This window comes from Malus domestica, chromosome 01 (assembly GCF_042453785.1).
Source record: "Malus domestica chromosome 01, GDT2T_hap1".
NCBI lineage: Eukaryota > Viridiplantae > Streptophyta > Magnoliopsida > Rosales > Rosaceae > Malus > Malus domestica.
In genome coordinates, this window is record NC_091661.1 from 20998280 (window position 1) to 21023361 (window position 25082).

Sequence of the window (25082 nt, forward strand, 5' to 3'; positions counted from 1 at the left end):
TAAGGAGGAACGGGACTTGCTGCTGAAAAACCAGCAGCAGCCCCGGCTGATGTGCCACGCGTTTTTTTCTCTTTAATTATTATATTCTGTCCCTTTGATCAACCCCATCTTGGAAGTTCGTTTTCCTTTTCTGGAACTTTAGCTTTTAGAATATTTAACATTTTGGAATCTGCCGTCATAAAATCTGTCAAAAGTTACAGGACCTTTTCTTACATTGAATTACAAATCCAAAGAGTAATGGTAGGTAAATTCTCTCAAAAGTTGAGTTTTGAACTTTCTATACCTCATATTTTGCATTATGTTTTATAATTTTGACACAAAGATTACTATAAAATTATGAAGTGACTGGAAGTTTGTGGAGAGTTCCACTTTGAAAGAGTTTCTTTATCATTTCTTAGAAATCGAAAATCAAATAATAATGAGAAATGCTAAAGAAATTTTCTTAAAGTGAGCTTTTTCATGGTCCCTTTGTCACTTTAGAGTTTAAAATTAATTTTTGTTTCAATATTATAAAATATTATGTAAAAAAATATAAGATGACGGAGAGTTTATAGAGAATTCTACTTTGAGAGTCTCATTAGCATTTATCAATAATAGAAATGATTTCTACACTAATAATACTTGGTTACGCAAAACTTAAGTAAGAGCTCATTCTCAAGACTCTTCATTTTCGATTCATACAACTTCGTATTTATGATTATAATCGTTCATATTATAAATCAGTTTATAAAGATTAGCTCTACAAAAATTTCAATTAAAACATTGTCATTTAGTCATGGAACAACATAAAAATAGATGGACAAATCAGGATTAAAGCATTACAAATCGTCTATCTATTTGCTACAATTGATTGACTAAATAATCTCAGTTTTAATCTTTTTTTATGTAAAGATGATTTTTACAAAATGATTTATGATATAAAGGGTTCTGATTATAAGTACCAAGTTTTGTGAACCGAACAAGAAATTTTTTTAGTAGGAGTACCTACTCATTCTTTACGTAGCCAAAAATTGTTTTTTACTACTCGCTCATTTTTTTCATTTGCACACCTTATTGTTTTCATTCGTTGATTTTCTGTAACTTTTTTAAAGCAACGATCACAAATAAGTGGGTTGTGCATGTGGTGAAAAATGATGTGTTGAAATCTCCCGTAATAATACTAGACTTTCTAATATGGAGGGATTTCTACGGTCTCACTAATTTTTATATTTGATTCTCTTTTAATTTGTTCAATTCAATAACTAAAAAGGAATTTGTAGGAACTGAAAATATATGTGAAAATCATTTTTCTTCGTCTATACAACAATGAATGTTTACATTGTAAGTCACGTGATCTCATATCCTAAGAGAGAAAGAGAACGCGTAATATTCAAATGATTAAACAAAACTTTGAAGAATAAGTTTGAAGATGGTACTAAGAAAAATCAAGTTCAGGTTGTCATCCATAATTTCAATTCTTCAAAACTGCATTCATGTGTACACTCCCTAGTCCTCTAAAACTAATAGAACCTTTGTATTTCTCGATAAAGTAAAAGCAAGCCAAAATACTCAACCTTGAGAAAATGACGGTTTTACCTCTTAAAGTGCATTACATATAAGTCATGTGACTTAAAATTAATATAAAATTAAATAAAATAGATTTGAATCTTTATAATAGGGATGACGTTAGCAGGTTTTTATAATGAGTTTAAACATTTATTTTATCAAAAAAATAGTTTAGAGACGTCATTTCACTCGGATAATAATCAATGACCAAAGTGACCGTTTACTATATATTTAAAGCTAAAACTGAGATAAAAAATTTAGGATCAACATATCTAAAAGTATAAAACTGCAAACTGGCATTGCTAGGGTTGGTTGGTTTACATCTTTGATGTCATTAACTCTCTACTAAAACATCTCAATGTGAGATCAAAGGAGATTAAAATACGTGAGATTCGAGGCACATAACGTGATCCGAGTGCCCTTATCCAAGTTTATTCCCTTTCTTTCCTCCCTCTTTATAGGAATATATTTGAATTTTGTGATTGGAGGATGGAGATATCCAATACTTCCTCAGCAAGTCTCAAGTACTTCCTCAGCAAGTCTCAAGTACTTCCTCAGCAAGTAGTCTTCTAGTACACTACTGACTACCCCACCTCACATATATATTGGTACATGCATTCACACCTTTTTGTTCCCTTTTTCACTTAATCCATAATATCATAAGTGTATAATTCATAAATTTTAGGATTAATTCCACAGAGTAAAGATAGGACAATACTTGGGATTGGGTATACATCATTCAATACCCAATATATACTGACCTATTACATGACTCAAAAATATTACAATATCTGTTCATTTAATATTCATAACCAAACATCCATTTTTTTAGTTTTCTCTTATCTGTGCCGTTGCAAATATGATCAGCCTCATCTTCTTCCATGTCAATCAATACAAAACCTTCCATGAAACCATTTCATGATTCACTGTCACCTTCCTCCCCCACTGCCATGGCTGCCACAAGAAATAAGGGGACGGATTGGGGGCGGAGTCGATGGTGGAGACGGGTGGGAATGATGGAAATGACGAGGTTGGGTCGACGGAGGTGAAAAGGTTGAGTCGACGGAGGTGACAGGATGGGAACAAATGCAAAAGCTGAAGGAGGCGAGGGATTGACCAGATCTCCCATGAAGGAAAAAGATAAGTGTTTTGTTATCCACATCACCAAATTATTGATCCACATAACAACTGAGTATTTTGAGTACTAATTGGTAAGTTCTCAATACCCGAGTATTATGCATGAAGATATAAACCACAGTATTATTCGGTAAATGTGCCTAGGAAGGTCGCGTTAATCTTTCCCTAGGCATCAAATTTGAATGGTAATGCAACTCTCCTTCAAACCCTTTTTCACCAAGCAAAATTTTTTAGGTGGGTTGTGCAGCTGTGGGCTATGACATATAGGTGGTAAATGGCCCATTTGGTATCTACTTTTAAAAAACAAACACAGACCTTCAACCACTGGGGGTGGTGGCGCAGTTGGCCTGCGCGTAGGTCTCATAGCTTCCGAGTTATCCTGGGGTCGAGAGTTCGAGCCTCTCTCAACCCATTTCCTTTTTATCCTTTTGCGATTATGCAACAACATTCTAAGTTTAACTTTCAACCTCTAACAACACCAACGACTTCATGGTCTAATGTATTGCGATTATATTTATGCAACAACATTCTAAGTTTAACTTTCAACCTCTAACAATACCAACGACTTTACGGTCTAATGTACATCTCTTTCACAATTTTAGAAGATCCTAAAATTTCAAATCCCCGCTCCCCAAATGATTTCTTTTGAAATTATAATATATATATATATATATATATATATATATATATATTTAGTATAACAATATATTTTACACATGGAGAGTTCGGTTAAGCCACATAATAGGCAACCTAATTTGGTATCGAATTCACAATCCACGAAATTTAAATCTAAGACACCTCTCACTTACAAGTGAAGAGGAATACCACCAAACCGTAGTACTGAGTGACTTTTGAAATTATATTAAAACAAAAAACATTTCAACTTCCACAATTTTACAAGATATCCCACTAGTTCAAATCCTCACTCCCCAAATGATTCTTTTGCAACTACAGAAAAACGAAAAACATTTCAACTTCTAACAACACGAACAACACCGTGGTCTAGTAGTGCTTCGTGCTTCTATTTCACAATTTTAAGAAGATATCCCAAAAGTTCGAATCCTTGGTGTGAAATCACATTCCCGGAATTTCACCATTCATTACGTATCTCGAATTTTAAATTCTTATTTCGCGATTACGCTATCTTTATTAGTTAATTTTAATTCCACTAATTATAAGTTTAGTAATTGATTAGTTATTGAGTTGGAAGTTTCATAATCAATCTTTATCGTTCGTTGATATTTCGAAGTTACAACTAGTGTTTTTAAATAGATCTCGAACCCACGAATACATAGGCGAAAGTCGTTGCGAGTCCAAATTATAACGGTATAGTTACGGACGTTTGAAATTGTGAACTATAGATTGTGGGAATCATGGGTTAAAGGTTAAGTTAAGTTAGTAGAAAAAAAAAAAAAAAAAAGAGGGAACCTGTCATATTTTTTTTTTAAAAGGGTATGAAAGGACCCATTTGGAAAGAAAGTAAGGGCCACTTTTCTTTTCCCCCCGCCTATTTGTGAAACCGTGAGGCTTGAGCTCCACCAACCAATTTCAAACCGGCCAATTCCTCCTATTCTCAACTGATTCTCCTATCTCCTTCACCTGCAACTTGCTTAAATATCTTGTCCCTTTCCTCTTTACCAAAAATCAAGGGGTTTTAAGGTCTATTTCATGTAGAACTTCATAGGAGAACCCGGGGGTTCTCGATGACGAATTGTCATTCCGGAGAGTATCACCATTCACCATCATCCTTAATCAACTTCCCTTTGACCCAAGAACAAGACCCAACTGGTGGTTGGGGCGTTGGAACACCAAGGAAGCCGAATTGAAGAACACCCATCTTAGGGTTTCGTTGGGTGCGAGCCAATTTGAGGGCCTTCCTGGCCAAATTGGACTCGGGCACAGGTATAAAGTTTACTCTACTCATTGAAATCTTTATTCCTGTAAAATTTGAGAATTTTTGGAGAAAGTCAAATTTTCCGGTGTGTAACATTCGATTTATGAAAATGTTGTTGGTTGAGTATTTTATCGATAAGGTCCGCCACTTGATTATTCTAACAATTGACGATCTTACAGTGTATTGACACCAATTTTAGTATGCTATGGTAGATATTGTTTAAGGACCTTAGTGACTTCCAAGTGAAAATCTAATGATTGGATCTTACGGAATAAGTAACGTAAGATCATGGACCCTACCTTAGAATGACGGTTCGATTCCTCATTAAATGTTGTTATGGGAGATATATGAGAATTTTCAAGTATGTGAATTATCGAAAGAAATCTAAATGTGGCTTGTACCTTGTTAGGCGGCGATACAACGTGATGCCTTGACTATGTTTGAGTGCGTTAGTGTGGATCTCAAGTGAGTGATTCTAATCTATGTGATATGGTTATTGCTTTGAAATCTTTTGTGCTAATAAACTTTGTGGTTACACCATGGATTCTTAAAATAGTTCTAATGCTAAATAATTGTTGCTATTAATTTGCTGTCTATCTACTTATGAAACATTAGGTGACTTGGATATTTGAACTGTTGATGGATTGTGTTTTGGAATATATATTTGATAGTTTGATAAAAAAATGATGGATTGTGTTTTGGAATATATATTTGATAGTTTGATAAAAAAAATGATGGATTGTGTTTTGGAATATATATTTGATGGTGGATAAAAATGATGGATTGTGTTTTGGAATATATATTTGATGGTTTGATAAAAATGATGGATTGTGTTTTGGAATATATATTTGATGGTTTGATAAAAATGATGGATTGTAAAGGACCATTACCCTAGTGTCATAGGATTAGGTGACATTAAGTCTGTACCACGTAGCAATGGTCCTGCTTGGTTAATCTGCGTTAGGGGACCATACTATTTGTGGATCGCGCTTGGTTAATCCGCGTTGGGCTATCCTTATATCCTAGGTATGGCCATACACATTTAAAGGTGATCATGCTTGGTTAATCCGCATTGGGTGATCACTTTACGATAGTTGTAGGAGTGACTCTGCTTGGTTAATCCGCATTGGGGGATCACTACCTATTGGGTTATTTTCTCAGGGGTGACTCTGCTTGGTTAATCCGCATTGGGGGGTCACTACCTATTTGGTTATTTTCTCAGGAGTGGCTCTGCTTGGTTGATCCGCTTTGGGGGGGCCACTTCCTATTTGGTTACTTGCGTAGGCTTCGGCCGAACGACATCACTCTAACTCAGGTTTTGAATGTATTTGTGAATGTGGCTTTAAGAACTCTGAGTTTTGATTTGGAAAACTCGTTGGATGTATGTGTGACTCATTCGAAGCTTGCAAGGTTTGGTAGCGATTTCTTATGAATGATTTATATTTAAGGTTTATAAATTGTGAATGATGGTTGATTTTATCGTTAGTATCATATACTTTGTTTTATGTGTCGCTCACACAAGCTTCGTAGCTTATCCAAGTTGTTGTTTGCCTGGTGCACCATTCTGATGGTGTAGGTACTGATCTTACAGGTAACAAGTCTGAGTAGCTTCAAGAGGTTCGTAGGTAGGGTAGCGGTACAGTTATCAGAGATTTGGACTGCTAGGTTACCACTATATCCTATCTTGTATTTTATCTTTGGGACTTTCTTTTGAGCATCTCAAACTTGATCTTAGTAAAGCAAATATTATGCCTCTTTTTGGAATGTACATATTTGTAAATATTTTGTGAAGAACTTAGCCACCTTCATATTATTTTGGTTTATCGGTTAAAGTATTTCATTCCGTAACTTATACCGTATTCAACGAACGTTATTTCCCTGTCACATGTTGATTCTCGACGTATGTTGGGATCGGAGCATGACAAATTTTGTGGTATCAGAGATTAGGTTCAGGGTTTCATACCTTAACCTTAGAGTGAGGAAGCCATGGGAAGGTTAGGTAGTGAACCTTGACTAGGTCCGTAAATTCGTCTCTCGAATGTTGATTATATGCTTATGTTGAATTCTTCTTGCATCAGACATTATGACAACCCCATACGGTACTACTCAGCAGTTTGGGATGATGTTCCTGATGAGGACACTTCTACTTCTGGTCAGGAGGCTAGCCATGATTATGATGGACCCGATGGAGCTTTCCGGGCCATCGAAGATTTGACACAATTGATGCAGGCTCACGTTCGAGCGGTTTCTAGTAAGGGGAAGTCTTTGTACGGGGAGTTCCGTACCCATAAGTCGTGTTCCTTTTATGGTAGTGTTGATCCATGAGCGGCTGAGACATGGATCAATTAGATCGCCACTGTACTGCGTTGCTCATCCGAGGAGTAGGTTGATCTTGCAACATATATGTTGACAGGTGAGGCCTATGAGTGGTGGCAGATAACTCATCCATTATTAGTATCCGGGGGACCTCTTACTTGGGAACGGTTTCAGACTGTATTCTTTGAGCAATACTTCCCAGAGTCATTCCGAGACGAGTTGGAGGCTGAGTTTGCCACTGTTGAGCAAGGAACCGATACAATTGCTGATTATGTGGCCCGTTTTACTTGACTTTATCGTTTCTCTCAGCTTCTTCCTAAAGATAAGAAAACGAATAAACTCATTAGAGGGTTCAAGCCTAGTATCAAAAATCTGTTATCGGTCCAAGGATTGCCTTCTTATGGCCAGACGATTGATCGTGCACACACAATTGAGATTAATGAAGAGCACAATGCACGAAAGGTTGGAGAACAGAGGAAGAGGGCCCGGTCAGAGGGTCAATTATCTGATGCGTTTTCGGGTAGATTCCGAAAGCGCCTGGGATCATTATTTGGTGGTTCACAGGGATCGTCACATAGTGGATATCAGGGCACTTCTCATGGAGACTTACATGCTACTTCTAGGGGAGGTTCCCAGCATTTAGTTAGGGCGAGTTATCAGGGTCGTTTCCGTGGAGGTACCCAGAGCGTGTTCAGACATGGACCCCAGACTTCTTCTGGAGGTCGTTCACAGAGTTTTTCCAGGGAATCTCATGACTAGCCACATAAGACACTTTCACGGATATGTGCTCATTGCAGACGCCGCCACTATGGAGCATGTAGAGATGGTACTAGGACCTGTCATCAGTGTGGTGAAATGGGTCACTTTATTCGTGATTGTCCCCAGATTACTGCTAATGGTGCTGGCAAACCATCTACTACTGTTGGGGGTTCAGTAGCATCTTCGATGCAGAGTAGGCCTGCTGGAGCATCTTCAATCTCGGGCCAGCCGAAGATTGGGTAGCAGAGGGCAGGACAGCAGAGTGGTAGGCAATCTGGTGGAAGTTCTCAGCGAGTTGGGGCCCAGAGCAGTGGAGCTGGGACGTCTCAGGTAGGTACTCAGCGAGTTGACAGAGTCTGTGCATTATCTACCTTGGAGGCCGAGGTGGAACCAAACACAGTTACAGGTACTATTCATTTTGATTCACTCCCTGCTAAAACATTATTTGACCCTGGGGCCAATAACTCATTTATATCAAATAATTTTGTGAAGTCTTTGAATAAACCTATAGAGATGATGGATGTGACGTACTATATTTCCTCACCTTTTTCGAGGCCTTATGTTGTTAATCAAGTCATTCGATCGTGTGTGGCTGGTGTGGGCCAGGGTGAAATAACAATGGATTTGATGATTCTTCTGATGTGAGATTTAGATGTCATTATTGGCATGGATTACTTATCATTGTATCGCGTGAATTTTGATTATTTTGAGAAAGTGATAACTTTTTGACCACTTGGTAAACCTCAGTTTCAGTTTATTGGATATCGTTAACTTATTCACTACCAGTAATGATATCAGCCACTAAGGCTAGACGACTTATGAAACATGGATGTCAGGGTTATCTAGCTCATGTCATGGCCGTTGATCAAGGAAACAGTGAGGTTGACACCATCCCAGTAGTTAAGGAATTTCCTGATGTGTTTCCTGTTGAGCTGTTTGGCTTACCCCTAGTGAGGGAAATTGAGTTTACCATTGATCTTATGCCAGGGACCACGTCTATCTCTAAGGCTCCGTATTGAATGACACCTTTGGAACTTAGGGAGCTTAAAGTACAGTTACAGGAATTGTTGGATAAAGGTTTAATTCGCCCTAGTGTTTCACCATGGGATGCTCCTATTCTTTTTGTGAAGAAAAATGACGGATCTATGCGTTTGTGCATTGATTATCGTGAGCTTAATAAGGTGACAGTCCGAAATAAGTACCCTTTACCGAGGATTGATGACTTGTTTGATCAACTTCAAAGTGCTCAATATTTTAGTAAGTTAGATTTAAGGACTGGTTATCATCAATTGAGGATCCGAGATGAGATATAGCAAAGAAAGCTTTTCGGACTCGCTATGGCCATTATAAGTTCTTGGTTTTACCGTTTGGTCGGACTAATGCCCCTGCTGCGTTCATGGACTTGATGAATAGGGTGTTCCGACCTTTTATTGATCAGTTTGTGGTAGTGTTCATCGATGACATTTTGATTTATTCACAGAGTGCAACTAAACATAAGGAACATCTAAGACTTGTTTTGCAAATGATGCGAGATCGTCAGTTGTATGCTAAGTATAGAAAATGTGAGTTTTGGTTGGGAAGTGTTAGATGCCTTGGCTATGTGATTTCAAGGGATGGTATTCAGGTGGATCCTACCAAGGTAGAGGCAGTTGTCGGTTGGAGTCGACCTACCACGGTGACTGAGATTCGAAGTTTTTTGGGCTTAACTAGATATTATCGTAGATTTATTGAAGGTTTTTCATTGTTGGCAGTTCCTTTGACAAAGCTGACAAGGAAGGATACTCCTTTTGTTTGGGATGATGAGTGTGAGACTAGTTTTGAGGAGCTAAAGAAGAGACTCGTCTCTGCACCTATTCTTACACTTCCATCTGGTTCTGGAGGTTTTATAGTATACACTGATGCGTCCCATAAAGGATTAGGTTGCATTCTGATGCAGCACGGTATGGTTGTGGCTTATGGTTCTCGCCAACTTAAACCGCATGAACTTAACTATCCCACCCATGATTTAGAACTAGCTGTTGTGGTTTATGCATTAAAGCTTTGGCGACATTATCTGTATGAGGAGTCTTGTGAGATTTATACTGATCATAAGAGCCTCAAGTATATTTTCACCCAGCGAGAACTAAACTTACGACAAAGATGTTGGTTAGAGCTGGTGAAAGATTATGATTGTCAGATTCTCTATCATCCTGGTAAGGTGAATGTAGTGGCTGATGCCTTGAGTCGAAAACACTTAACTAGTGTTGCAGCTTTATCACTTTAGGTTGGTCAGTTAGCAGAGGATCTTAAGAGAATGAAGATTGAACCGATTGATCAGGTTGGAGAACATTTCATCGCAGCCCTTATTGTACAACCTACGTTGATTGATCAGATTCAAGCAACCCAAGGTGAGGACCCATAATTAGTTTAGATCATGGATGGAGTACGATCAGGTACTCGGTCCGATTTTACCATTTCTGACAGTGGTGTACTTCGTTTCGGGACTCGACTTTGTGTTCCGAATGTCAGAAACCTACGAAAAGAGGTCATGGAAAAGGCTCATACTTCCCATTTTTTCGTTCACCCTAGGAGTACAAAAATGTATCAAGATCTTCGTGAGAATTTCTGGTGGGGAAATATGAAAAGAGAGATTGCCGAGTTCGTCGCTCATTGCTTGACTTGTCAACAAGTTAAGGCGAAATATCAGCAGCCTGCGGGCTTACTTCAATCACTCCTTATTCCCGAATGGAAGTGGGAGCACATTACCATGGATTTTGTGACAGGCTTACCGAGTACTTATGAGGGACATGATTCCATTTGGGTGATCGTCGATCGATTAACGAAATCTGCTCACTTTATTGTTGTTAAGAAAACTTATACTCTTGAGCGACTCGCCAGATTATTTTTAGATGTGATTATTAAGTTGCATGGAGTCCCAGTATCCATCATTTTCGATCGTGATCCTCGTTTCACTTCTCGCTTTTAGGGTAACCTTCATAAATTTATGGGAACTAAGTTGAGTTTTAGCACAGATTTTCATCCTCAAACTGATGGCCAGTCAAAGCGCACAATTCAGACTTTGGAAGATATGCTCCAAGCTTGCATACTTGATTTAAAAGGTAGTTAGGATAAACATTTATCTTTGATTAAACTTGCTTATAATAACAGTTATCAGGCTAGTATTCAGATGGCACCATATGAAGCACTTTATGGGAGGAAGTGTAGGTCTCTTTTATATTGGGACAAGGTAGGAGAGTATCAATTATTGGGACCAGAGTTAATTCAGATTGCTGCATAAAAGATTTATATGATCTGCGCGCATTTATTAGCTGCTCAGAGTAGACAACAGAGTTATGCTAATCCCCATAGACGTGAGGTAACATTCGATACTGGAGAATATGTTTTCCTACGGGTTTCACCTATGAAAGGTGTTTTTAGATTTGGACGTAAAGGGAAGCTTAGTCCAAGGTTTATTGGACCATTTGAGGTATTGGAGAGAGTGGGCAAAGTTGCCTATCGCCTTGCACTACCTCCAGAGTTGTCTCACATTCACCCAGTGTTCCATGTATCCTCACTCCAGAGGTATCGTAGTGATCCTTCTCATGTCATTTCTTATGAGCCTATTCAGGTTAAGGAAAATCTCACTTATGAGGAGTACCCCGTTGAAATTATTGATCGAAGAGAGAAAGCTCTCCGCACCAAGACTATTTCATTGGTTTGCGTGTTATGGAATAATCATGGTGTGGAGGAGTCAACTTGGGAACCAGAGGTTGAGATGCGCCAACATTATCCCTATCTATTTGACTTAGGTGCGTTAAGTTTAAGGGACTAAACTCTTTTAAAGGGGGGAAGGATGTGAAATCCCATCCCTGGAATTTCACCATTCATTACATATCTCGAATTTTAAATTCGTATTTCATGATTACGTTATATTTATTAGTTAATTTTAATTCCACTAATTATAAGTTTAGTAATTGATAAGTTTTTGAGTTGGAAGTTTCATAATCAATCTTTATCGTTCGTTGATATTTCTAAGTTACAACTAGTGTTTTTAAATAGATATCGAACCCACGAACGCATAGGCAAAAGCCGTTTGCGAGTCCAAATTATAACGGTATAGTTACGGACGTTTGAAATTATGAACTATAGATTGTGGGAATCATGGGTTAAAGGTTAAGTTAAGTTAGTAGAAAAAATTAGAAAAGAGGGAACCTGTTAGATTATTTTTTAAAAGGGTATGAAATGACCCATTTGGAAAGAAAGGAAGGGCCACTTTTCTTTTCCCCCCGCCTATTTGTGAAACCGTGAGGCTTGAGCTCCACCAACCAATTTCAAACCGGCCAATTCCTTCTATTCTCAACTGATTCTCCTATCTCCTTCACCTGCAACTTGCTTAAATATCTTGTCCCTTTCCTCTTTACCAAAAATCAAGGGCTTTTAAGGTCTATTTCATGTAGAACTCCATAGGAGAACCCGGGGGTTCTCGACGACGAATTATCATTCCAGAGAGTATCACCATTCACCATCACCCTTAATCAACTTCCCTTGGACCCAAGAACAAGACCCAACTGGTGGTTGGGGCGTTGGAACACCAAGGAAGCCGAATTGAAGAACACCCACCTTCGGGTTTCGTTGGGTGCGAGCCAATTTGAGGGCCTTCCTGGCCAAATTGGACTCGGGCACATGTATAAAGTTTACTCTACTCATTGAAATCTTCATTCCTGTAAAATTTGAGAATTTTTGGAGAAAGTCAAATTTTCTGGTGTGTGACATTCGATTTATGAAAATGTTGTTGGTTGAGTATTTTATCGATAAGGTCCACCACTTGATTATTCTAACAATTGACGATCTTACAGTGTATTGACACCAATTTTAGTATGCTATGGTAGATATTGTTTAAAGACCTTAGTGACTTCCAAGTGAAAATCTAATGATTGGATCTTACGGAATAAGTGACGTAAGATCATGGACCCTACCTTAGAATGACGGTTCGATTCCTCATTAAATATTGTTGTGGGAGATATATGAGAATTTTCAAGTATGTGAATTATCGAAGGAAATCTAAATATGGCTTGTACCTTGTTAGGTGGTGATAGAACGTGATGCCTTGACTCTCGTGTTTGAGTGCATTAGTGTGGATCTCAAGTGAGTGATTCTAATCTATGTGATATGGTTATTGCTTTGAAATCTTTTGTGCTAATAAACTTTGTGGTTACACCATGGATTCTTAAAATAGTTCTAATGCTAAATAATTGTTGCTATTAAGTTGCCGTCTATCTACTTATGAAATATTAGGTGACTTGGATATTTGAACTGTTGATGGATTGTGTTTTGGAATATATATTTGATAGTTTGATAAAAAATGATGGATTGTGTTTTGGATATTTGATAGTTTGATAAAAAAAAATGATGGATTGTGTTTTGGAATATATATTTGATGGTGGATAAAAATGATGGATTGTGTTTTGGAATATACATTTGATGGTTTGATAAAAATGATGGATTGTAAAGTACCATTACCCTAGTGTCATGGGGTTAGGTGACACTAAGTCTGTACCACATAGCAATGGTCCTGCTTGGTTAATCCGCGTTAGGGGACCATACTATTTGTGGATCGCGCTTGGTTAATCCGCGTTGGGCGATCCTTATATCCTAGGTATGGCCATACACATTTAAAGGTAATCATGCTTGGTTAATCCACATTGGGTGATCACTTTCCAATAATTATAGGAGTGACTCTACTTGGTTAATCCGCATTGGGGGGTCACTACCTATTTGATTATTTTCTCAGGGGTGGCTCTGCTTGGTTGATCCGCTTTGGGGGGCCACTTCCTATTTGGTTACTTGTGTAGGCTTCAGCCGAACGACATCACTCTAACTCACGTTTTGAATGTATTTGTGAATGTGGCTTTGAGAACTCTGAGTTTTGATTTGGAAAACTCGTTGGATGTATGTGTGACTCCTTCGGAGCTTGAAGGTTTGGTAGCGATTTCTTATGAATGATTTATATTCAAGGTTTATAAATTGTGAATGATGGTTGATTTTATTATTAGTATCATATACTTTGTTTTATGTGTCGCTCACACTAGCTTCGTAGCTTATCCAAGTTGTTGTTTACCCGGTGCACCATTATGATGGTGTAGGCACTGATCTTACAGGTAACAAGTCTGAGTAGCTTCGAGAGGTTCGTAGGTGGGTTAGCGGTACAGTTATCAGAGATTTGGAGTGCTAGGTTACCCCTATAACCTATCTTGTATTTTATCTTTGGGACTTTCTTTTGAGCATCTCAAACTTGTTCTTAGTAAAGCAAAGATTATGCTTCTTTTTGGAATGTACATATTTGAAAATATTTTGTGGAGAACTTAGCCACCTTCATATTATTTTGGTTTATCGGTTAAAATATTTCATTCCGTAACTTATACCGTATTCAACGAACTTTATTTCCTTGTCACATGTCGATTCCCGATGTATGTTGGGATCGGGGCGTGACACCTGGTTCCTAAATGATTAAGTAAAAACAATATATTATATTGATATTACAGGACTAGCCATCCATTATTACATCTGGTCCGTAGAAAAAGAAAAAAAGTCAACTCCATAGGCTATACCAAATATAAACACTTCATCACTGCAAACTGTGGCTGGTACTCCCACATTTTAGAGGAGCATTAAGTAACCAGATAGTATGGCATTACTCATTGTGTGACAGACAACAAAAACTAACCCATTTTCTGGCGAAAGAACCCCTCTAGCACCACTGCCCGTATAAAACTAAAACGCAGCCTACAACTACAACCATGTTGAAAAGGTACACCGATGGGGGACTTGTTAATGGAGGGGATGTCTCCCATGAAATGAAACAGTCCTTCCAATTGCCGGCGGTTGTTGCGTTCTGCATCTGCTTCAGACCCTTTTCTGCATTATTGCCTTGAGCCACATCTGCTTCTTTGTTAGACTTTGTTACAGAGGTCTTCTTCGGGGGAAAATCAACAGCAGCTCGACGCTCTGCAACTTCTTTCGCCTGCAAAAATAAACCAAATTAAGTTGTGGAAATAGCCTCTACAAAGAATCATTATTCACATTCTACGTGCGGCAGTTTTGGGTTCTCTCACTCACCTTGCTTTGCTGCTGTTTTAATTCTTTCTGTTTGCTTAGTGCTTCGAGGGTACTTGTTGGATATGTTCTTCCACGTGTTCTTTCATTGTTATAGTATTCATCAGGGGCTAATCGAATACATTTAATCTGACGTAATTCTGCATCTACATCCACAGGGGAAGCATTCTTTACGTTTAAGGCATTATTGTGTCTTGATTCACGTTGCGGCCTGCTTGTTCTTTGATGTGTACCAGAATGCTTGTCATTAACTAATTGACTACGATGTGTACCAGAATGTTCATCAGTGACTACTTGAAGACGATCAGTCTGAGGTTTAGGTACTACATTGACAGAGGAAGCAGCCTGTGTCTGGTAAAGCATTACACCTTCCTTTCTTCTGGAGTGGCTCGAATCAACTGGTGGCTCACTAAGCATTTGTAAACTTATTTCCTGAAAAAAAAAAAAAAAAAAAAAGTCTAAAAACATGAATGTGTTTCCAAAGCCTCCAGCACCAAAAAGTTGAGCAAAGTTTTAGCGTTTGCCAGTGAAAACTACCAACACACCGAAACAATATATATTTTAAGCTTCTTTTATATGGGAAACGTGTTTTTTTTCTTTTTTTTTTTTTGGGTTACCTGTGCAAGTAGTACTTCTGGGTCTGTGTCACTGCTTAATGCTTCATCCTCAAAATACACCCTCATAATTGGCTGTGGCGGAGTGGAGTCGTTGAAGATGTTAGCATGAGTTGTTTCATCCTGATTCCCGTCAACAATAACTGAACATAAGAACTCTTCGAACGTATCATCCGGTCCATCAGCTCCAAATGCAGATTGTAACCCATGGTAATCATTATTACCAGGGGCACTTGCAAGCATACGAACCTTTTCCCTCTCAAAATAGTCCATGCTTTGTTGTTGCTGAGTACGCTCCTACAATGTGAACCATAATTTAGCAAGGTTTTAAATCAGTTTCTTTTGCACCGTTTATATATACGAAGACGTTAATCAGCATTCGTGTTCAACATTCTCACCTCTTCAATATCCATACCAGGTGCTAGTAGCAGTTGATTTTCGAAATCAGATTCATTGTTGCAAGTACCAGATTCACCTTCATCACAGTTTGCAGCATAAACATTCTCACCTGATTTCTTCTTTATGCAACAGAGAACGAAATCCCTCTGCACAATTAAGTTGCAAAACAAATCATGTAATGCAGTGGCAGCAACACAAAATTAAACAAGGGTTCAAAACCAAAAGGCCACTTAGTACTACGGTCTAGTGGTATTCCTCTTCACTTGTAAGTGAGAGGTTTTAGGTTCAATTACTCGCCAAATGCGAATTTGAACCACGTTATTGCTAGCCTATTATGAGGCTTAGCCCCCTCCATTATCCCCTAGTGTAGATAATATCGTTCGTTCAAGAAAAAAAAACACAAATCATTAACCTTTGCACATTTATGTTAAAACCAATTTGGCTCAAAGGGGTTTCGATTTTGATCCATTCAATCATTTCAAAACCAAAAACCCTTCGAACCAAACCAAATAGGCTTCGGTTTCACAACGAAAACTCCTGAAGCCTCCAGTTTAGAACTTACCTCATAAAAATTGTTAAACAGTGCTGCAAATTATACATCATATCGATAACATTATTCAGAAACAATAACCCCAAAAAAGAACAAGAATGGTGACCTGATTAGCATTAGGATTGGTTTGGGGGATGTAATACTCATGCATAACCCAGTCGGTCTTTTTGGAATTACGAACACGACCTCGTTGAAAAGTTAGAATCCTTTTTTTACCGATGATAGTTCTTTTGTCTTGAGTCTTGACCAGTTTTTGGGGACCAGTGCTCTTCCAGAAGCCTTCCTTCGTCGCCCTTTCGGTCTGGTTTTTGCTGTTTTTTTTGTAAGTGCTGAAGAAGTACCATTCTTGATCATCCGACTTTAAGAGTGAAAGCCCTGCATAAAACACAACATTTGGTTCAAACCCAATTGCATATAAAGATTATCAGACTCATTCAAGAAAAGGAGTAGCGTTTTTCGCACGGCATTTTCAGCTGTTTACACTTCAAACATAAACATTTTATAATTTTTCCAACTCACAGAAGAGTGCAGAGTGCTAAACTCACTGGCCTTCGTAAAATTGTCACCCGAAAAAGATAACTTTTAATTTAGAACTGGGATTGGTAATAAGTTACATTAGGATTAAACCCAATCTCTTAAACAGTAAACAGAGACTCAAACTCAGTGAACTGCAAATTGAAAAGTTTTAGTAAAATTCTCATAAAAAACAAATAAAAAGATCGAAATTTTTAAGAACTGGGTTTGATAATAAAGTTACATTTGGACTAAACCCAATTGCATAAACAGAGTATCAGACTCATTGAACTGCAAATTCAAAGTTTTGACTAAAATTTTCAGAAAATTTTAAAAAACAAAATTTAAGAACTGCGTTTGGTAATTAATTTACCTTTGGATTAAACCCAAAAACCCAATGGAGAATACAGATTGTCAGACTCATTGAACTAAGAAAACTAATGAAAATTTAACACCTGGGTTTGGAAAACAATTACCAGGCAAGTCCCTTGGCTCGTGGTTGCAGATATTGATTTCACGGATGACCTCGCTGACAAGGTAATCCTCACCCTCGAGCTTCATCTGCAAGTAATAGTCGATCAGCTCTTCTTCTGTGGGGCGGAACCGGAATCCCACTGGCACCGACAGGTCACCTGCTCTGGTGAAGCGGTTTCTATTGGCAGCCATCTATCTTTCATGAAGGAGAATCGGAATTTGGGTGGGTTTGTATAGGATTAGAAACACTGGAGAAACAGTAAGGACATTGACTTGGGGTTTGATCTAAGTCTTCGGCTTTCAGCGGGTGCTTTTTAGCTTAATGGAAGAACATATTAAACTTCTGCTTCTGCTTTTTCATGGGATGTGGAATTTTTGTTGTCGTGGCGTTTGGTGGGAAGCTAAGGAGTCCTACGTGTGGGACCGCTTGCTGTATGGCTGGGTCTGTTTCCTGGGAACTCACTGAGAAGCGAGGGATCATGTCAGCATCTCCAAACGAGTTGAGCAAATTTTCTTTTCAAGAATAATACTTAGGAATGGGTTCGATACGATTATGGTACTAAAATTTTCATACCAATTATTAATACTGCATTGAGTATTTATTTTTACTATTATTTATATCATCTTTTTAGTAAAGTTGGGTTCCGTTAACGATGTAGATTTCAACTCAATTAAAAATATGATACAAATAGATAATAAAAGTTGTATTTTTATTTTTGGAAAATGTCTTAACTTTATCATAATTGTGGGTTTAAATTTTATTTTCAAACTCTTTACTGAACAAATAGTTTTGGATAGAAATATATTGCGAGACTTAATTTATAACTTGAAAAAGTAGCAATTACCCTATAAGTATACAGTGTAAGTTGCTAATTCTTTAATTTGCTAATTTAGTCACAACCTCCGTTGGAGATGTGTAAGATGGAAAAGAGACTAAATAAGGTAGATCGAAAAAGTCTGATTGAAAAGGTCGGTAGCATTCCGATATAGTTATTTGGAAACAACAACCCCAAAAAAAGAGAACAAGAATGGTGACCTGATTATCATTAGGATTGGTTTGGGGATGTAATACTCATGCATAACCCAGTCGGTCTTTTGGGGATTCCGAACACGACCTTGCTTAAAAGTTAGAATCCTTTTTTCAGCGATGACAGTTCTTTTGTCTTCAGTCTTGACCTGTTTTCGCTCACCAGTGACCTTCCAGAAGCCTTCCTTCGTCGCCCTTACGATCTGGTTTTTGCTGTTTTTTTTGTAAGTGCTGAACAAGTACCATTCTTGATCATCCGACTTTACGAGTGAAAGCCCTGCATAAAACACAACATTTGGTTCAAACCCAATTGCATATAAAGATTATCAGACTCATTCAAGGAAAGGGGTAGCGTTTTTCGCACTGCATTTTCAGCTGTTTACACCTCAAAAATGAACATTTTATAATTTTTCCAACTCACAGAAGAGTGCAGAAATCACTGGCCTTCGTACAATTGTCACCCAAAAAAGAAAACTTTTAATTAAGAACTGGGATTGGTAATAAGTTGCATTAGGATTAAACCCAATTTCCTAAACAGTAAACAGAGATTCAAACTCATTGAACTGCAAATTGAAAAGTTTCAGTAAAATTCTCATAAAAAAATAAATAAAAAGATTGAATTTTTTAAGAACTGGGTTTGATAATAAAGTTACATTTGGACTAAACGCAATTGCATAAACGGAGTGTCAGACTCATTGAACTGCAAATTCAAAGATTTTACAAAAAATTTCAGCAAAATTAAAATATAAAAAATTAAGAACTGGGTTTGGTAATTAATTTACATTTGGATTAAACACAAACACCCAATGGCAAATTCAGATTATCAGACACAGTGAACTAAGAAAAATAATGAAAATATAAGACCTGGGTTTTGAAAATAATTACCAGGCAAGTCCCTTGGCTCGTGGTCGCAGATATTGATTTCACAGATGACGTGGCTGAAAACGTAATCCATTCCCTCGAGCTTCATCTGCAAGTAATAGCGGATCAGCTCTTCTTCTGCGGGGCGGAATCGGAATCCCACTGGCAACAACACGTCACCAACTCTGGTGAAGTGGATTCCATTGGCAGCCATCTATCGTTGATGAAGAAGAATCGGAATCTGGGTGGGTGGGTTTGTATAGGATTAGAAACACAGGAGAAAGAGTACTGAAACTGACTTGGGTTTGATCAAAGTGTTCGGTTTTCGGTTGTTGCTTTTCTGCTTAATGGAAGAAGATGTTAAACTCTGCTTTTAAGGAGGAACGGGACTTGGCTGCTGAAAAAGCAGCACCAGCCCCTGCAGACATGCCACGCGTTTTTTTTTCTCTTTAATTATTATATTTTGTGCTTTTGATCAAACCCCTCTTGGAAGTTCGTTTTCCTTTTCTGAGAAGTTTTTTTTTTTTTTTTTTTTTAACTTTTCTGGGAAGTTTAGCTTTTAGAATATTTTACATTTTGGAATCTGCCCCAAGTCATAAAATCTGTCAAAAGTTCCGGGTCCTTTTCCTACATTAAATTATGGAATAGAATTTTCTTTCCTTCTATTTTCATCCCCTTCCATCTAGGGGTGGGCATAAAAACCATCAAACCGCAAAACCGAATCGAACCGTATGAAAAAAAACCGTGTTGACCGGAAAAGTCAACTTTGAGTCAAAAACCGAACCGGACCGTTTCAAACCGGTTTGGTTCCGGTTTCAAATGAACTGGAACCAGCCGGAACCGAACCGAACCGTTTTATTAATAATAAATTAACTAATTATATATATGCACACATGTCATGATATAATAGGTTAGTTTGAAAAATTAGTTTCACCAAATTGCAAAGCAGTGAATCCCACCCTCATCCTCACTCACGGCCTCATCAGTCATCGCCCATTTCACACTTTTAGACTTCCATTCCTGTAGGCTTCTTCACTCTGCCGAGTCGCCGCCCACCTCACTCGCGGCTCTCTGCGACGACCCTTGTCATCCCTCCTCCACGACAGCTTCGTCCTCCGTCCTCCATCCTTGGTATTTTCTCTCTCTTTTCTCATATTCTCTCTCTACACCCCTTCGTCAAGTCTCTAAAGCATTCACTTCTTTGCATGCTGCGGAGGACATCTTGCTTCACTCACCTTCCCCACTTCAGTCCCCACCGCATCGCATCCGAATTATCAGGTTCGATCATTTCTTGAAACTTTGTTTTCGGATTGGTGAATGGTGATTGATTGCGTTGTCGATTCAGGTGCTCCCATGGCTTCCACGCAGAGTGATATCTTAGCTTCTCGCGAAAGGATCTTCAAGAACGGTATAGCTCATTGAGCTTTTGTTTTTCAAGGTTTGGGTTTTTTTTTTTGCCTCTTTTTTATGAAGCTTTCATGACCCCGTGTAATATTGGCATATGCTTCCTCAGAACTATAATTACTTTGATTTTGAAAAGAATTTATTTTATTTCCTTGGTTTGGGTTGTAAGAAGTGCTAACATCTGGGGAGTGGGAGGGCAGGAACACGATTTTCTTAAGAAATCTAGTTTGGGACTTGGAGTAGACATGGAACTGGAAAATAAAAAGGTGGTAGGAGTTGTGTATCAGCATTTCTGGTCAATCAACTAGAAGAAAGCCTTTAGGTTGCACTTTCAATTGGATGTGTGCAGATGTTTGATTATGATTTTTATTGTTTTTTTCTGTGCTTATCGAACGAACACTTGGGTTTCATAGGATTTATGTTTACGGTTTTGGACCTTGGTTTTTGTTTTTCTCTTGTGGTTGATATCTTGTATTTTATTTTTCACGAGTTCTATTTGGTAATAAGTTCTTGTTTCCTACTAAAAGAACAAAAGATTATGTATTTCTCATCTCCACATTGGAGATGGGCACCTCTCTCGACATTGTTCTTTCATAAGACAGTCTTGGTTTTGAGGATGTTTGGTATTTTCAGGCTTGCCCTTGAGATTATTATCTTTTGTTGGAATATAATGCTTTGTTCTTGGGGAGGTAACAAGAAAGTTGTGGCTCTTTGGAGGTGTATGATATTGGCTCTTACATGGAGTCATGGACTGTATGGTTGAATTGAAATAAGTAATGTTATTTTTTTCTATTATAATGCAAATTGAGGAAGCTGAGAACTAAGAGTACCCCCACAACAGAAATAATATAAAATGAAAAGTAGTATAACGTAATTGTCTAATTGGGGTCATTTTGATTGAATGGATGTCCTCCATGTACAGTGGCATTGAGGCATATACATTACTTAGCCCATTCGCAAATAGACGATTGAGACCTAATCTATCGTTCTCATTTCATCTTGGGAGGGCGTATCATGTATATCATGCTTAAACCTTCTGTCCTTTTAAATAAAGATTTTGTGTCCACTTTCAATTTGAAGCGTACAGATGTTTGATTAATTATCTTCTATTGTTTCCCATTTGAAGCTTTTCGTGAAATTTTGGAGCGGAGGGCATCTGCACACTCTTGTCTTCTACTGTTTGATTAATTATCTTCTACAGTTCCAGGTTAGTTGAACTTAATTGTACTTGATTAATTATCTTGTCTCATATTTAGCATATTTAGTAGTCTGGAGATGTATTTGAATGCATGATGATTTGGTATTCAAATAATTTAATATTTGGAACCATAAATCGGCAAGAACCGAATCGGAACCGGTGTAGACCGAACCGTAAGGTTCTAGTAATAAATTTAAGCGGAACCGCATCGAACCGAACCGTTGATATTTTCTGGTTCCGGTTCCGGTTTCGGTTTAGGGGTAAAACCGCACTGAACCGCACCGTGCCCACCCCTACTTCCATCCTCTTCTTTCATATTCTCTTATTTTATATATTTTTTGCTGTAAAAATTAATATAAGATGTTGACGTGGCATAACTGTGACCGTTCAATTAGGAGGGGAGTAAAGGGAAGGGAAGGGAAAAAAAGATGGGAAAGAATCCTACTCCTTGAATTACAAATCCAAGAGTAATGGTATAGGTAAATTCTCTTAAAAGTGGGCTTTGAACTTTTTATCATCTCATATTTTGCATCATGTTCTGTTGATGCACAAAACTGGAGGTCTTGGAACAACGTAAATCCAACCGTGAATCTGCAAGAAATGTAAATAACACAAGATGTATTGTGGTTCACCCTAAGGTTTGGGTTACGTCCACACTGATTGTATTTCTCTGACTGTATGTATGGATTACAAGGGTGAGGGGGAGTCCCCCGGAGAAAGAGAGTGTTGTTGTGTTTGTGAGAGTATTGCCCTCTGTTGGGTTTTCTCTGTCCCATTTGTGAGGGGAGAGGAGTCCCCTTTTATAGAATAAGGGGCTCCTCCTTTTACATAATCATATGGGCTGGATAATGAGGCCCAATGTATCAAAGTATGAGGCCCAATATGTGTGGTACCAACAGTAGTCCCCCAAGTCTTCAGTCAAGAGAGTCTTTTGGCTGGAGACTTCAAATCCAATCCATGTACGGGCCGAAGTGGCTAGATGTCTTGAATTAGTACTCAACCCAAGGCAATACTCAACATAAAACAATACTCGGCTAGAGGTATCACACGTTACGAGACTGCTTGGTTGGAGGCGATGCTCGTTGCGAGGCTGCTCGGCTAGAGGTTATGCTCGCGGCGAGGCGTTTGCTCGACTGGAGTCGATGCTCGTTGCAAGGCGGCTTGGCTAGAGGCTATACTCACTACGAGACGGCTCGGCTCGTGGTATTCCTCATTGCAAGTATCTACTTTATGTCAACATGCACTCAGTATGAGTTGATTCTCGACATGACTCGGGTCCGCTTGTCGGGTTTGCATATTGGGTCTATGTGTCGGATTCGCAGATCGGGTCCGCAAGTCGGGTCTTTGAGTCGGGGCCATACATAGGGTCATCGAGTTGGGGCTATCTGTAGGGTCATCGAGTTGGGTCCAGGCACATAGGTGTCCCAATAAGCGAATGTCCGAGCAAGTGGGCGTCCGGTCCGACAAGAGATCATCGTTGGACTAAATCTTTGTCACCATAAGCATGTGGCTCAGTGATCTATAGGCTGATCAATAGTATCGGTATGCTTCTTTAATTAGCAACAATGTTGATCAACAAAGTCTGTGCCATGAACCTCCAAAATTATGTCACCTTAACATTCAAATAATAAAAGGTGTAATTTGGTCAGACTTGTCACATGTTATGGAAAATAGTCATGTGATAAATCATTAATAATAATGTAAAACATATTATTATAACATGTCACCCCGTTCGTTTAGGTAGTAATGCAATTTGTATAACAGTAAAATACTGATAGTAGTAATGATGTGTATGCGTCGTGACCCGACATAATTAGTACACAGCAGTACTGGAAAAGCAGATATTGTGAGGTGCCGCACTATATGCACACAGATCATGAAAGCAAATAATATATTGCTAACTATGCATTAAAATATAAGTGTGATAGAAATGATGTGGTCTCCTCAAAGAATATGCATACTGTAAAGCGTCCATCAACACAAAATAATAATAAACTATTAAATAATAAATTAGTTCACGAATAATTAAATAATAAACTATTTAATAATAATGTGGTCTCGTTTGCTATTGCACAAGCAGTGGAACGTGATGACAGCCATGAAAGAAATAATGTGGTCTCTAATATGCATACTGTAAAGCAAAATATCTTATCAAAATAATGATAAAGTAATAAAATAATAAAGAAAAAGATCTTATCTTGCTAAAGAGATGGGATCTCTGTATTGGGAACCCAAAAGCTTCTTTTCCCTTCCTCTCAAGTAGCTGGCCAACCTTTGTCAGTCCTGCAATTTCCGAGTCAAGCATCCAGGCCGGCGACGCTGAGTCCGGTCAGACCGAGAGAGTGGAACGTGTCCAGCTGAGAGTTACGGCGTGACGGAGCTGTAACGGCATTGGGACGGAGCAGCGAGTTGGAAAATGACCAGTCGAAGTTGTGGTCCATGAGGCAGTAGGAAAATGACATGCTACTTGAATTGGGATGGAAACGAGAGTGAGCCGCCGTCGAGTCCGAGAAGCCCAGCTGCTCCGACGAACAGGCCCTCGTTGGTGTGGCCACAGCCGATGGCAATCCTCTTCGTCGAAGTCCCGCCTATGCTGATTGTCTCCGTCACAAAGTCGCCGTCGATCTTGAAGAGGTACTCCTCCCCTAAACCCTCATCGTCTGAAGACGACATCTCGCTCGCCTTTTCTCCCTGGTTCTTGCTTGCTTCTTCTTCTTTCTTAGGTCAAGGAGGCTGACAGTGAGCGAGCGTCGGTGACTGGCGCGGCAGCTCGAGACATGGGAATTCCGGCATCGAAGTCCATGGCTCCGTCGCCGGTGAGAGAGAGACAGTAAGTTAAGTCGTCGTCAGCAGCGTCACTTTAGCAAACCCCACCGGAATTCCCATTCATTCACTCACCCTCGCCCCCTCAACTACCCGGCACTTTACCCGAATCTCCCTCTCAACGATCAGACACACACGCACACACACTATATCTCTCCTCTCTCTCCTCTCTCTCTATCTAAACCAGACCAAACAAAGAAAACAGATAGCCAAATTAACAAGAATAACAGCTTTCTAGAGAGAGAAACTTTTACATGGAGAGAGAGAAAGTAGTTTTAAGAGAGAGATGATGAGAGGGACAGAGAGAGAGAAAGCGGTGTGTTCTTCAATCCCTCGGTAGGTGTTTGGTTTCTTCTGTTTTGCAGATTCACGGCGGATATGAAAAAATGAAAGAGAATCGACACAATTTTTTGTATCATTTTTCATAAATGACACCAAATGTTGATGCACAAAACCGGAGGTCTTGGAATAACGTA

At 38.7% G+C, this 25082-nt stretch overlaps 2 protein-coding genes and 1 long non-coding RNA gene across 3 annotated transcripts; 1 reads left to right on the forward strand and 2 right to left on the reverse strand.

Moving 5' to 3' along the window:
- Positions 1-14137: 14137 nt before the first annotated feature.
- LOC103420407 (NAC domain-containing protein 5-like) lies at positions 14138-19833 on the reverse strand. Its single transcript, XM_070824594.1, has 8 exons — positions 19206-19833; positions 18330-18597; positions 17296-17755; positions 16413-16681; positions 15756-15902; positions 15361-15654; positions 14747-15175; positions 14138-14651 (listed from the first exon to the last, which is right to left on the reverse strand). The coding sequence occupies exons 3-8, from the start codon at positions 17483-17485 to the stop codon at positions 14379-14381; spliced, it is 1602 nt and encodes a 533-aa protein (XP_070680695.1). The 5' UTR covers positions 17486-17755; positions 18330-18597; positions 19206-19833; the 3' UTR covers positions 14138-14378.
- Positions 18284-19395, reverse strand: LOC139187514 (NAC domain-containing protein 14-like). The gene is made up of 2 exons (XM_070805487.1): positions 19206-19395; positions 18284-18597 (listed from the first exon to the last, which is right to left on the reverse strand). Exons 1-2 carry the CDS (start codon positions 19393-19395, stop codon positions 18284-18286), a joined length of 504 nt encoding a protein of 167 aa, XP_070661588.1.
- Positions 19834-20327: 494 nt separating the features above from the next.
- Positions 20328-21830, forward strand: LOC108170451 (uncharacterized). The gene is made up of 3 exons (XR_003772152.2): positions 20328-20459; positions 20527-20589; positions 21712-21830. It is a non-coding gene; the product is annotated as an uncharacterized lncRNA (long non-coding RNA).
- Positions 21831-25082: the final 3252 nt, after the last annotated feature.

Bases quoted from the DNA above. Each gene is read 5' to 3' on its own strand.
- LOC139187514 (XM_070805487.1), bottom strand. From the start codon at position 19,395: ATGGCTGCCAATGGAATCCACTTCACCAGAGTTGGTGACGTGTTGTTG. The intron at 18,598-19,205 runs GTAATTATTTTC...TGTTTTATGCAG, and splicing joins CGAGCCAAGGGACTTGCCTG to GGCTTTCACTCGTAAAGTCG.
- LOC103420407 (XM_070824594.1), bottom strand. From the start codon at position 17,485: ATGGCTGCCAATAGAAACCGCTTCACCAGAGCAGGTGACCTGTCGGTG. The intron at 15,903-16,412 runs GTCACCATTCTT...TTAATTGTGCAG, and splicing joins CCAATCCTAATGCTAATCAG to AGGGATTTCGTTCTCTGTTG. The intron at 15,655-15,755 runs GTGAGAATGTTG...TTCACATTGTAG, and splicing joins CTGGTATGGATATTGAAGAG to GAGCGTACTCAGCAACAACA.